The following is a 14,461-nucleotide window of genomic DNA, read 5'->3' as shown; positions in this document are numbered from 1 at the left end:
GGGGTTGGGGATACTGGGGATTTGGGGAGGAAATGGGGGAAATTGGAAGAATAAGGTGAATGGGAATATAGCCAACCCATCCCAACTGCCCACATCATGGAAACACAGAGCCAGTAAGTTTGGAACAGATCTTTGAGATCACCCATTCCAACCCCAACCCATCCCACCGTGCTGTCTGACCAAGCCATGGAAGCACAGGATGACGAAGGCTACAGGAGCTCAGACCAACAAGGGACAATATTTTGGGATCTGCATTTGGGATTTCAGCAGAATTCACCGCTCTCAAAGTTCACTCCTGTGCCGTCGAATCAAAGCATGCTGCTATAAATCATTAATGCACTCCCGCGTCGCGACGAGGCCGGAACGTTTTAATTGCTGAATAATGAAGCTAACACTCACAAATCTCAACTGCCTCCTTCTGCGGGAGAGGAAAGCTTGAGACTGGACAGGACCTACGGCTGGGGGGCCACCAGGAGGGACTGTTTGTTGCAAGAAGTGTTTGTGCGAGCAGCAGGATGGTCACCTCTGGAGCTTGGGACCAAAGAGAAGACCCCGAGCACACTGAACCAGCATGGCTAATCCTATTCCTCATTGATTTTCCTGAAGGATGCTCAGGGAGAAGCTGGGCTCTCCTTACACTACGTGCCCCAGCCTGAGTGACCACATGAGGATCCCAAATGGATACAGCAATGGTAACACCCTCTCCCTCTCCTCCAGAGCTGAAGTCAAGCCATGACAACCACGCAAAGCCCCAGTCCAGCACCCAAGGCCCCACCAGAAGCATTGTTCCAGATTTGTCTGGGCTTCCAATAAAACCCTGACAGCATCCCATGCTCGGGGGAGTGCAGAATCTCACAACCTACCCCGGCTGCATGCAAGTACAGCAGCACTGCGTGTGTTCAGCAGACCCACAGAGATGTGGCAGATAGCAGAGGATTATCTGGGTTAGCCAGGGAGAGAGGAGCTGCAGAGAGATTGCACTGCTAACAGAAACCCATCTTGCTGCAAGGGAAACGTCGTGTTGATAAATGGAAGCTCTGCGTGCACTGCAAGGATCCCCTGACCTCCTCCTGTGTATGGCCAAATCCACTGTGATCTGTGAGCAGGCTGGAAGAAGCTCCTGTGTCACCAGACTAAATAGCAGCAACCGGGGGATGCTCTGAGAGCAAACGACGTCGGGTTCGATGTGCAGTGGGTGAATGTGCCAAGGAGAGCAATGCTGTGGAGTGGTGGCATATGGCCACGGCTTCCGTGGGCAAAAAAATAGGAGGATTTGCATGTCAGAGAGAGGCATGGCCATGCCTGACAGCAGGCTGGGCACTGCTAGAGGGGCAGGGATTATCTCTGCAGGCAGCTGGAGTCCCACGGCACGGCTCTGCTCACCTGACTGCAGCCAGGAGGAGAGCAAGCTCCGTCTCTTGGAGGACGCCTCCATCTCTCACAACAAGCTGAGGGGTGAAGCTCCCATCTACCTGAAAAATAAGAGAAATAACACATTTATTGGCATCTATCTCACGCTCATAAGGGGGATGCGCACCAGGCCATCCCACCTGTCCCCTCCCCACCTTGTTTACAAGAGGCTCTGGGAAGCACAGAGAACCCCAGAGCAGGCTTCATGACAAATACTGTGTGACCCACGGGGGCTCTCCAGCCCCATTCCCTTTGAAAACAGCGATCCAATGGTGGCACACGTCAGTGCTAGCTCAGTTCACCAGGTGTGCCTGAGCCTGATTAGAAGGCAGGATGCATTTCCTGCTCGGAGGAATCACAAACGGAGCAGGGGAGGCAAAGTGGAAGCCGTGTGCTACAGCCGGCTGGAGATGCAAGAGAAGCAATTACTGCTTTAGCACAGGGCATGAGGAAGCACTGGGACTCTCAGCAACAAGGCAGCGGACTGCAGGCAGATTAGAGGCATTAAGTGCTGCTGGAGAGGTGACCGAGCCCTCTCCATTAGCCAGCCAACCCCTTCATTACAAAAGGTTACGGAGCCCGTCTCCCAGGGACTCACTCTGCTCTCTGCAACTGATATTGAGCGCTCCTGCCACCACCACCCCTTGGGCTGGGTGTTAAAAATAATCAATAAAGCAGCTGATCCCAGAACACGGGGTTTGCACGCCATGGCACTGGGGGCTGTGCCACGCTGCAGCACCCTGCCTGCCTGTGGGCGCTGGGTTGGGACAGTGGTGCAGAAAGCAGGTGCCAGCTTAACCCTAAGTGCCACCAATTAACACACGAGGATGAACAAACCCACCTCCCTCATTAATTGGTGTGGTTGAAGAACCATTGGACGGTGCTCACCAGGGTGACCTCACGCTTCAGCCTGACCGGAGCGCAGGGTGCCAGCCTCACTGCTTCACCCCATCAGGGTGTTTTAGCCCCTCCAGCTCCAGGCTCTTCTTTATGCAGCGATTCGCAGGGCCTGGGGCTGAGCTTCAGCCTGGCAGGAGCTGAAGGAGCACAGTGCAGCAGGGCTGGCTCTCGGCGGAGCAGACACCTGTCCGCTGGCACTACTCAAGACCTTGAGCACCATCTCCTGGTCATTCCTGATTTCAGTGGGAGGGACACTTCCTCCTTTCCGCTGTCACAGCAAAGCCCTGGGGACAAACCGCATTTCTTGCTGTTTGCTTTCACTCTTGGAGCTGGAACGGGAACGACCGACTATCACGCTGTCACAAAAACCTCCTGGAAAACTTCAATCTGTTCATCCTCTGCGCTGCGCGATGAAGCAGGCGCTGCTCACCGCAGGGCTGTGGCAGGGATCGCCGCTCCGTATGTAAATGTTGCAGCGGCAGAGTTCAACCTTTTGGCATTAGGGAAAGGAAGATAAATGCTACCGGTCCCCTCCGAGCTGCAGGAACTCTGCATCTATCTAATTGCACTTCATAATGGATTCAGCAAACCATTAATTATCAGATTATATTTTAGGAAACTGCAGATTAAAAAAAAAAAAAAAAAAGACTTGGTGAAATTTTAGTCTTAAAGGGGCCAGTGTGCTGCAATGAATGTTGCATCCTCCCAGCACCGAAGAAGCTTTACAGCAGGTACATGAATGCACTCTGCAAAGCAACATCCCACGTGCTGCCCTCAGACACAAATAGCTTTGTTAGTGCCTTATGAATCTCTACAAACCTTTTCAGTCCTTGCTGCACATCATTTCTTTTGTCAGGGTCCTATATACTGTGGTGCTTTCCCCAAAATACAAATAAACATCCCAAACCTGAACCTCCCTTTTCAGAGCAGCATGCCTAGGTATGGCTCTGGAACCAGTCCAGTGCACACCAGGTGCCACGAATGAGCACCCATTGCTCACTCTCACTTGGTTTCTTCACAAATCAGAGTGACTTTGTCATCAAACAAATCCTCCACAGACACTGTCACCAGCTCCGAACCAGCTTGGCTTGCTTGGGATTCAGGCAACGTCACAAAGACTTGGGAGCCAGTGAGCTGGGCCTCATCAAAAGAGATGATGTGTTCTGCTGCTCCTTGCTCTGACGTCTGAATCACCTGTGTGCAAGATGAACTGAGTCAGACACTGCACTGCTTTCCTTGTGGTCGCTTTGCTATGCACATCTTTCCTAGCCCAGCTCCTGTAGTAACATTCAGCTTCACACCAGAGGACTGCAATTACAATAGGCTTGAGGCTAATGGTAAACTCCAAAGCTCCAAATATCAGTGATGCAAAAGAGAAAATGGAAGAACCATTTAAATATTTACCTCCATAAAATTGCTATAATTTAGCTCCATAAGCAGTCATAGACGATAAAGATACTATGATTACACACTAGAGGAATGGCAGCCCAGGAAATCCCACATACTGGGCTCCTTCATGCAAGGAGCTAATCTCCACTGATGGCTGAAATATTACATTTGTCACTGGGAACTGCAGTCTGCAAGAAAGCAAGCAAGGAGGGGAAGGACTGAATGATGGTGGTGGGAATCCAGGTGGGTTGAGGTCTTTGCCCTATCCTACTCAGACTGCAAGTGTTGCAGCATCTTCCTTGAGCCCTCCTGCAAGCCAGCCTTGCACTAGCACAGAGCACTCCAACCCTAGAGCACTGTTGGCTCAAAGGCTTATGTCCTGGATGCCTCTAATCAAGAGTGCAGAAAGAGGTGACCACAAAGTGGATTTGGGAAAGAACAAGAGGGTTGAAAGGGGAGGGCTGCAAAACAGAGCAGTCTCTACCTGTACAATCTGGGCTGTGGTGGTTTGGGCCTCTGTGAAGATGACCTTGGGATGCTCGGCGCTGCAGTGCTCCTCCAGCTCACCCTGGGAGGTGAAGAGCTCCCCGCAGAGCCCACAGGTGAAGGTGCTCTGTGCCTGCTTGAAGTGCTCGGTGGTGACATGGTGCTGCAGGGCCCCTGGGAAGCAGAAGGAGGCTGAGCAGTACAAGCAGTGAAATGGTTCTGACCCTGGGGAAAATGCACCACTCTGAGCCTGGGGTGCAATGGCCAGGGCCAGCCTGAGGACACAGGGAGCTGCAAATGACCGAGATGTGCAGGGCTGAAACCCACTGGGGACTTACTGCATGGGCTCAGTTCCTTGTTTCCTCATGCTGATCTCTCTTAACCTGTACTTAGCTCTCTTAACTCTCTGTCCAGTACTACAGGACACCACTAAACCCCAAGTAATGTGAGTAACAGCAGAGGTAACACACCTGAGTGCTGGCACTTCACGTGGACCTGCAGGAGAGCCAGTGTGGGAAACTGCTCCTTGCACATCTCACAGTCATGGAACTTCACACCTGCAAACAAGATCACGAAGAGAAAAGTGTGCACTACAAGAGACAGTGCTTCTGGAGCAGGGCTTTGTTAACACTTCAGCAATACATCTGCATACAGATACAGGGAGCACCTTTGGAGACAAGGCAGGGGGAGAAGAAGCCAAGAGCAGCTGAGCTGCAAGTTGCTGAGATGAGACTTACCCCTGCTATGGGACACAGAGAATTTTCTGTGATTTGCAAGTAAACATAATGCACAAACTTGTCCTCTAAGAGTTACTGCTACCTCTCTGCCAGCAGTCAGCACATCCTGTTGCTGGCTAAGAAATGGGCTATTACCTGAGTGCTCTGCCTTCACGTGCCTTCGGTGAGCAGCAGTGCTGGAGAAGGTTTTGTCACAGGAGCTGCACTGCAAGGAAGAGAACTTGGAGGAGCGGTGATTCTGAGCTGCAAAGACGTCAGGATGGTGGGTCCGGTTGTGATACCACAACCCTGACAACTGCTGCAATGATAAGGACCAAATCGTGGTTACAACCCAAAGCTGCTCCAGGAGTATTAAGACAGCAAGAAGCTGTGCATGGAAAGCAACAGTAAGAGCAGGACTGTGCTCAGCAGATACAAGACACCAGTCAGACCCACACACCTTCCCACAGGACAACGGCCAACACCACGTTTCTTCTCCATTACCCCCTGAAGAGCTGAACACTGCAGAATCCCTCGTCCCCATTTCACTACTCACTGCAGGTCTCCTTTTGAATTTCTGTTGCCTTGTAAGAATGTGCTCCCACACACACTCCCACTGTAGCACGCCATTCGCCAAAGGAGTATTTTTATTCCTAAAGTTCTTGGCAGCTAGAAATTTAGGTAAATAGATTCCTGAAGGTCTGGACAGGCAAGTACACAGTCCTCCTGCAATCACGGCCAATCTGTCTCCACAGACTTGCCCTTCCCCTACAGCTTCTGCCTCCTATGTGCAATTTTTTCCTCTAGTGATGACACTCAGTGCACATGGCCAGGGCAGGTGTCCTCATGCAGTAACAGGCAACAGCAACCTCCAGTACGCCAGGCTAAATCCTTGCTGCCCTAGCTCACCTGGTAAGCTTTGTTGCAGATGCCACAGCTGAAGGGCTTTCCTCCAACGTGGGTCACCATGTGGCGCTCCAGGAGGGATGGGGCACTGAAGACTTTGGAGCAGTCAGGGCAGGGGTGGTACTCTCGGGAGTGGACTTCGTGGATGTGCTTGCGGTGCTCCTGCAGGGTGGCAAAACTCATCCGGCACTTCCTGCAGTCGTAGGGATCTTCAATGTCTGGTGCCCAGGGATGCCACAAAGATGGAGGAGATTAAGAATGCAATGAAAAAAAGAGATGAATTCAGAAGAGAATTCATAGAATGGGGAAAGAGAAGGGAAAGAAGCGTTTGTAAGTTCCCAGATTAAAAATAACACTTAGGTTTTGGCCTTGCATGCACCTAAAGCTTCCCAGTGTTGAATTCCCAGCAGCCCGTAGCCTGCTGGAAGCCAGCTCTGATGTTTCCTTTGAGATAACCCTATTCACAGCACTCAACCATGAGACACCAAGCCAGTCTGGAAACTACCAAATACCTGCATACGTGTCCACTGGCTACAGCCATGCAGAAGCCTTGCCTTGCAGGCTGGGCTGCCCAAAACTGGGGAGACAGCTGGTCACACTCACTGTGAAAGGACCGGAGGTGGATGGAGAGCCCATTGGCCTGGCGAAAGCCCTTCCCACACTCCCGGCAGACGTACGGCTTGTCCCCTGTGTGGGTTCGAACATGGCGTGAGAGCTCGATGGACTGGGCAAACACGGCATCGCAGTACTGGCAGGCATACATCTTCCCTGCAGGAACAGGATAGAGGGGAATGGCTTTAAATTAGAACAGGGATTTAGGTCAGCTTTGAAGAGAAATTTTCACTGAAGAGAGCAGCGAGGCCCTGGCACTGCTGTTCAGGTGCCCCATTCCGGGAGGCGCTCAAGGACCTGGGGAGCCTGATCTGCTGGGGGGCAACCAGCCCATGGGATGGGCTTTAAGGTCCCTTCCAACCCAAGGCACTCTATGATTCTGCAAGACTGCAAACTACACAAGCTTTCCTGGGGTAGTCAGATCGATTCAACACTAAGTTGAAAAGGTCCTAGAGGAAATCATGCCTGCACAAGGAGTATTCAATTAGCAGAGACCTCCAGTGTCTGGAGGTATTATACGTTGTGTCTCACATTCAAAACTAATTGCCCAAGTGCGTGGAGCTCATGCAACATTGTAATGCCTGAGCACATTAATTACAAACACAGTGACACATCCTCTGCAGTCATGAGCTGAAATGGGCATGGCTAAGCCCTGCCTGTGGAAGGGGCTGAGTGTAGGAGCTGATGTGAGACATTATAGGAAATTCAGCCAGAGGGAAGGATGGGAGAAGGCAGGTGGTCCAGAGGGAGGCAGCCACATTGCAGGAGTTTAGATGTGAAGGGACAGAGCAGAGCTACCCAGTAGAAAAACAAGACAGACAAAGAGGAAGATCCCTTCAACAGGAGGCAAGCTTCTAACATGGAGAAGATAGAATGGAGCAGAGGAAGTGCTGGGATTGAGAAGGGTTAGCAGCTGAAACCACAAAAATGAAGCAGATCTGAGGGCAGCCTGCAGCCCACGCTCTCCCAAAACATGCACAGACCAGGAAAGAGGCCAGCAGCAAGGAGGCAGATGAAGAAGCAGGGCAGGAAGGAGTGGATGGGGCAAGCCAAGCCTCACACCCCAACTAGAGATGGGCTCCCGTGGGGAAGACTCACCCTCAGAATGCTTTTTCTTGGTGTGGTAGGCAAGGGCTGAGGCCTGCATGAAGGTCATCAGGCAGTGCTTGCACACGAAGGGCCGGTCCCCGGTGTGCAGCCGCAGGTGATTCTTCAGCGTGGAGTTGGCTGCAAACTTGGCCCCACACTTCTCACAGGAGAAGGGCTTTTCGTCAAAATGCTCAGTCAGCTTGTGATACTGCATTCCTGGTGACAAGAGGAGGACAAGAAGAGGACCAGTACAACATTAGTATACAGCAACCCAGTGCCAGCTCCCACAGCCCTGCCAGGAGCACCTCGTGCTGTTTCATTCTCATCCCGACAGACACAGGGCACTGAGAGCTGGCCAGGGAGGGCTGGGAGCTTCCACACCTCTTGCTGGCCCTGCTAAGCCAGCCGCAGGACTGGAACAGCTCAATTATTTTTGGAGGCTTTTAAATTCGCCGGTAGCCCCACTTTTCCTTGATGAGCCATGTGGAAAACCAATTAGGGAAGAACTAATCAGAAAGCATTTGTGCTCAGTGGGGCAGGAGAAACAAGCTGAGCTGCATTTCCCACACGTGGCACTCACAGAGCTGCAGGGAGGAGAAGATTACGGATTATCATTTTATTATGTCATTTGTGTTTCCCCAGTGTGTGCACAGGGCCCTAGAACAAACACCCCTTTCCTCCCTGCTATCACCAACCCTACCTGAAGCATGAGCAAATTCTCGGCCACAGATGTCACACGTCACAGGAAGACGCTTCTTCTTCTTCTTCTTGGCCATCCCCACCTCTCCATGGACCTCCAGCTGATGCTTCTCCAGCTCTTTCTTTGTCGATTTGACTTCGGTGCATTCCTTGCACTGGATTTGCTTTCCTCTGGCCACCCGACAACGTTTCATGTGCACCTTCAGGCGGCAGTAGAAGTGGAAGCTCTTCTCACAGGCTTTGCAGATGAAATTCTTCTTGGAAGATGCTTTCCCTTGAGGTTCCTTCGGTTCCTTGATTGCAGCACCTCCTGCCTTGTCCTCTTCTTTGTCCAGAGCTTCCACTTGGGATTCGCTGTTCACCTTCCACTTTCTGATTCCAGGTTTCTCTCCACTTCCCTCAGTCAAGAGCCCTGTGTAAAAAGCAGCTCCTGCTTGAGAGGTGACCAGGCCTGAGCACCAAACCCCTGGTCTCCCATCTCCTGAACGCTCCTACACAGCAAGTCATCCCTACAGGGCAAGAACACACACGCAAGAGATGCTCAGTGGCCACGCTGTCCAACACAGCAGTGGTTCACAGCTCTGCCCAAACGTGGCTGTGGTAACCCATGGTACGAGGCATGGAGCAATCCTTGAATTCCACACACGTGTACCAGGGGTTCAATTAGATGTCAGAGCAACAGCCACATTTTTCAAAGAGCTCATTCGTCCCCTGGCAAGAACAGAAATAACTGTTGTTTCTGAGAGTCTGCCACCAGCTCAGACACGTGATGTTGGGCTCGTGCTGAAATGTTTGAAGATCTGAGCCTCGGGCATGACGTTGTGCCACTGGGTCAGGCATTGACAGTGGATATCTAGCCACTAAAATCACAAGAAATCTCAGGAATACTTTCCAAACACAAATTCTTTTAAAGAGAACACACAGTCTTGCTACAGTCCTTTCAAGTCTTCTGGTTAGGGCCCTGGGGTATTTTAAGTCACTCATTACATTCGTTTCTTTAAAAGTCTAATGCTTTTCCAAGTCCCTGTAATGTCATCATTTCGAAAAGCACAAGGTTCTCAATCTACAGAAAAGACCCACATGGAATACACATATGGAAGAAATCAAAATACAAACAGATATATTTGGCTCCTTTGTTATAACGAGAACCATGCAATTCTGTGGTCATGGAAACCACTGCAGAGTTACTTTGCCAATGCACAGGAAATTCAGCCCATATTTGCAAAACTTCATTTCTGCCCTCCTCGTTACGGGAAGAGCTCAGCAAAGTTTTCTCCCTGCACAGTGATATAAGCCCAAATTTCCAACCAACCAGGAACCAGTTGACATATTCCAACGGACACCAACTCAGAAATGTTAAGATGTCAAGTGGTGACCCATCAGCCCCTGAATATGTCAAGGGAATAAAACAGACTGTAAGACTGTTGTGCAGTTTGTCCTCCTCTGTCAAGACAGCAATACACACTCTTCACCCCTAAGGTCTCTTCCCTCATCCCTATAGCCAACACTGACAGTTCTTCTGATTTAAGCAAACAAGAATCTTGAAATGTTGAACATCAGAAAGGGATGAATGTGGATGAAGATACGCATGTTAAAGAAGACAGAAATGGATATGCCTGGAAATGCCACAGCAGCAGGAGCATAATCTGAATCAGACAAAAGAGAGCAAGTCTGCCATACACTCTGTTGGGCCAAGTGCTAGCTTATGGTGCTCTGGCTCTTAAGCCTGAGATAGTGCTGCTCAGGATCTCAGGGATGGACAGTCCAGAGTATCTCAACAACTAAATCAGGATACAGATGTGCTGGAATATGGCTCTGGGAGAGGTACAGGTAAGCCTTCAGCCTACACAACAGCAGAAGACTATGTTATAAAGGCAGGGAGAGCTCACCTTCGTGGTGAAAAACATCAAGGAGTGGCCCTCTATATCTGCAGGGTGATGCTACCACCACCAGAGAGCAGTTCTGAATGAAAGCTGAAGCAGATCGTGTGTAATCAGTGAGTAGGTACAAACACCCTGTATTCCTCTGCCAGTACAACACACACTGCTTGGATGGTAGGTCTGTAATACAGCAGAAATGCCTCAGGCAGGAATTGCTGACTCCAGGACTTCGCTCTGCTTTGCATTCTCTCATGGCAAAGTACTGGAAGAAAAACCCTGCTGGTAATTACAGTGCATCTCCTCATGAGTTCTCCTTCTCTTTTATAAGCTTTCTGCTAAGTTGATAATTCTGGTGGCTGCTCTACTCTACCTGCAATTCATGGCAGATACCAGAACCCAGAAGCAAAAAATTCTTGATGTACGGCCATCTGTCTCCCACTCTTCAAGCTGGAAGAAAATTCCACCCACCTTTTTGCATCTATCCTGTGTCACTGAGCACCTGATGGTCATTACAATGGTTGCTGACAAGCATGGGGAAATGAGCAGAACTTTTACAGGAGAGAATGAAGTTTTGCCTTCAGACTCTTGGATTCCGGGAGCTGTTTCAGGTCCACATTAAATCTCAACTGTGTTTTTCAAGCTCAGGATTACGCAGAGGAAAACTTTATTATCTGGAGTTCTTGACACGTTTCTGAAATTTGAAAATTAGGCATACCTTGACAAGTAAGATCTTCCAAGAAGTGACTCTAAAAAGTCATAGGAAGCAGCTCAATAGTGAAGTGATAGTTGGAAACAGCCAAATCTTGTCTTTGCAAGCATCAACTGAAGCATTAAGAGTGCTCCAGCTACAGAGGTGGGAAAAACCAATAGACTTCATATCATACCTCCACCAGAGAAACTAGTTATTTTGATGATGTTGGATGAGGTTGAGGATGGATTCAGATTCCTCCACAGGAAGCCCTGTTGCTTTCCAAGTTACTCAGCTCAGGTATCAGAGATCTCTCTTCCTCCTTTTTGTGGCAAAGATGCAAAAAAAGATAGCTTTCCAGTGGAAATGCAAACTGTATGCACCTCTTTGAGCACGTATGTTCTTCAGAAAGTAAGATTTTCTCTGTTTTAAGCAGAAGCTCACATTCCTCAAACATGAGGCCCTCAGTTATCATTCACGTTTCATGCTGAGAGCCACATGGCTACTGATCCAGAACGCCACCTGCAACACTCAGGGCTGTTAAGCTGTGATATCACAGCTGAGGAGATCAGTCTTAAAATTAAGATATGGAATGTCAGTGCAAAGATCATGCCAAAAAGAGACCAGTGACTGGCGATTCTCCTCGGACCTATTCATACAAAATGCATGTTTCTGCCAAGCAGATACCATTTTTCCAGTCCTTTTGTTTTTGATGTCGTTTCTTGCTTGCTTATGTCTCAGCCTCTCCTTGGCTTGAAGCCCTGCAAGACGCTCAGTAACAGCAGTCTATTCTCTTTGATACTGGTGCCAGAGAAGCAGGCATCTGTCAGAGCAATTTAGCTGACTCCCCAAGTCCCTCACTGATAAGCACTGCAAGGCGTCCAGCAGCTAAGGTGGACCATACCTTCAAAGACACGTGTGTTTTCTGTTGGCCTACCTCTTCTAGAGCCACCAGGGCATCAGTCCTGGTACATCTCTCAGTCAGCTAGGGCTAAGGCAAGTGAAGCAAGTGACCAGAGCTTCAGCAGGGGACAGAGAAGGAATGGCAGATGAGAAGGAATCACCTTTCCTCTGGAAATCCTCAACAGAGCAATGACCAGCCAAAAAGGCCAGCTGGGTTGGCAGAACCTCTTACGGAGTTTTAAGAGGGGAAAACTAGATTTGAACTGGGTATGAATACTAGATCTACAGCATAGGACGTCTCTCTGGGAGACCACTTATGCTAAGGTAGCTCTATAAGCAGTAAACTAGTCTTTGATTCCTTCTATGAATGCATCCAATCCCATCTACCACCCTAACAACTTTTTCCTATTGCTCAGGAACAGAGGCAGGCTGATGAATGGCCACTCTCCCTCTGCCCCTTCCTGGCATACAGGGAACATTTGCTTTGCCTGTCACTGACAAACATGAAACAATGGCAAATGTCAAAGCCAGTAGGCTGGCATTCATCCATCCAGCTATGGTCCTGACTCAAATTTTCAAACCAATTTCCCTTACAGAAAGGCAAGATATCAATAACAGGCTGCTTATTCTAACTAGCCAGCAATCTGTGAGTATTTCCACGCTGTGTCTGTGCTAAGCAGCTCTGGCACCACAAGTAAATGGAGATGGACTGAGCTGAATCAGCATCCATGCTCAGATAAAAAATGCATTGTGCACATCCCATCAGACTGTGCAGCCCAAAACATCTGTACTTGGATGCACTGGGAAATGTGGTGACATAAAAACATGTGAGAAGACAGAAGAAGCAAGCCACATTTGCATCCTTTTCAAGAGAATGCAAACCTGCAGTTGCCTCTCTGGCTCTCTGTTATCTTTTTCATTAAAGCATCAAATCCTGTTAAGCATTTTTCCTTCAAATGATGGATGCAGAGACACAATTCAGCTCAGCTGGAAATAATTCCATAGCTCAGGGCAGGGTCTCATACACCATTATTGATATGCATTTGTTTCTGAAGTTCACGAAATTGCTATCTGCATATGCTCCACTCATACCTTTGTCAAACTGCTACAGTACATAACACTCACCTACTGCTGTGGGACTCTCCTGTGGGATCATTTGCTCTGGAAAATGTACATATAGCAAAACCAAATGAAGGCACGGTGAGACAATTAACTCAGGGAATAGTCTGGGACTACAAAGTGCACCATCACTGTCAGCCTTTCATGAGACAAGTGCACTCGGATGTGAGCTTTTCACAATCAGCCTGTGAAGTATCTGCACATACAGCAAGTCAGCACATCGTAGCACCAGGATTCTGCTGTCTGCTACCACTCCAACTCCCCAGAACTCACAGTGCTATATGTAAGCAACCACAGAAAGATGGAAGTCTGTTCATTCCTTACCCACATGCCCTAGCTCCTGCATCACTGGCTGCAAGTCTGGGAAAGACTCATGGACACTGCACAGCAGCTGACAGATCTTGATGGCTGGGACAGACTTCTCCTGTGCTGTACTCAAAGCTGCTTTCAGGGAGGCCTCTGAGCTTTTCTTTTGAGCAGAAATACTCAGTAGCTAGAGAAGTAAAAAGAAGAAAACATCACGAGACAGAAAATCTGGGCTGTCAGGGGTCGGGACGGTCTGGGAATGAGGGCAGTTTCCCTTTTCCTGTTTCATCCTTGCTGTTGGGAACCTGCTCAGAGAAACCAGGAAAAAAATTATCTTCCCAAACAAGTCTTTGCCCTTCCACTGATGTAGAAGCATGAGCAGAGAATTTCTGGACTAAAACAAGTTACAATAAATCAATTCTCAGATTTTCTAATTCGGCTTTAGCTTACTTAAAACTGCCTCCATCAAAAGAGAGGTTTCTCAATGCCTCACTGCACTGAGTTTACCTAATCTGTAAATCTGTCTTTCATGCATTACTTTCTGTAGAATGCAAACTGTGCTGGCTCCAAAGGGGGGTACGCACTGCATCACCCCTTCATACCTCTTTCACTGCTTCTGTGAGTCCTGCTTCCCCTGGAGCCAAGCCCTCCATGTTTGCTCTCTGCTTAATGGCCTCTGAGATGAGCTCACTGTGCCGCAGGATGATTTCAATGGCTGTGCTTTCACTGGTGGCAACTGAGGAGGAAAATAAAAAGTATGTAAAAACCCAATATGAAAAACTCAATATGCAAGGAGAACCTAAACGTAGCTTTGCTTAGCTAAAGGTGATCTGTTAACAGCAGGAGTCCTTTCTTTATGGAGCAGGAAACAGGGAGCAGCTCCAGGCAAACTCTGGTTACGTTCACTGCCTCACAGACATCCAGCCTAAAACACAGCAATCTGGCAGACCTCACTTCTCAGTGTTTGTACAACTTTGGGTGAGGAGATCAGGTTTTACAAAGCACGTTATTGAGTGAGATGCTAACAACCTTAAAAGGCAAGCACGACTGTCCCAACACACAGGATTTCTTCCCTCCCCCAGTTGGAGATATCCCGTTTTGACATTTTGCAGAGTGATGCCTCATCCAAGGATACCACATAAAAAGGAGCCACATGCATCATGCACCAGAAGTGCTGATTTCTCTGCACTGAGCACAGAGGCAACGGAGTTCAGATGTAGATAGCTATCCCGCAGGCATTTGACCATGGGCAAGTGAATCTCAGCTTCATGTACAGACACATGCACAGCCTCCCCCCTCTCATTCACCCCAAATCCATTAATTTTCATGAGATTTCAGCAACTGCGCAGGGAGGGGGG

The 14,461-nt window shown here is 49.1% G+C and overlaps 1 protein-coding gene across 11 annotated transcripts in view; it reads right to left on the bottom strand.

Moving 5' to 3' along the window:
* ZBTB40 (zinc finger and BTB domain containing 40) overlaps positions 1-14,461 on the bottom strand; it is a 47,569-nt gene that overhangs the window by 11,373 nt on the left and 21,735 nt on the right. For 4 of the 11 annotated variants that reach the window (XM_042831600.1, XM_042831601.1, XM_042831603.1 and 1 more), the window contains exons 9-19: positions 13,706-13,839; positions 13,122-13,290; positions 8,209-8,619; positions 7,518-7,724; positions 6,411-6,575; positions 5,811-6,025; positions 5,058-5,220; positions 4,656-4,742; positions 4,184-4,359; positions 2,252-3,504; positions 1,384-1,472 (exon numbers count right to left, since the gene is read on the bottom strand). In XM_042831600.1, the coding sequence (XP_042687534.1) occupies positions 3,313-3,504; positions 4,184-4,359; positions 4,656-4,742; positions 5,058-5,220; positions 5,811-6,025; positions 6,411-6,575; positions 7,518-7,724; positions 8,209-8,619; positions 13,122-13,290; positions 13,706-13,839 (1,919 nt within the window). In that variant the 3' untranslated portion in view covers positions 1,384-1,472; positions 2,252-3,312. Of the gene's footprint in view, positions 1-85; positions 1,473-2,251; positions 3,505-4,183; positions 4,360-4,655; positions 4,743-5,057; positions 5,221-5,810; positions 6,026-6,410; positions 6,576-7,517; positions 7,725-8,208; positions 8,620-13,121; positions 13,291-13,705; positions 13,840-14,461 lie in introns of those variants that run through there. The other 7 variants (XM_042831605.1, XM_042831597.1, XM_042831598.1 and 4 more) reach the window with 6 other exon arrangements.

Source organism: Centrocercus urophasianus, unplaced genomic scaffold, assembly GCF_019232065.1.
Source record: "Centrocercus urophasianus isolate 14NV4802_14NV808 unplaced genomic scaffold, USGS_Curo_1.0 seq_36, whole genome shotgun sequence".
Classification (NCBI taxonomy): Eukaryota; Metazoa; Chordata; class Aves; order Galliformes; family Phasianidae; genus Centrocercus; species Centrocercus urophasianus.
Note: the sequence above shows the minus strand (reverse complement) of the source record. Positions and strands in the feature narration are given on the sequence as shown.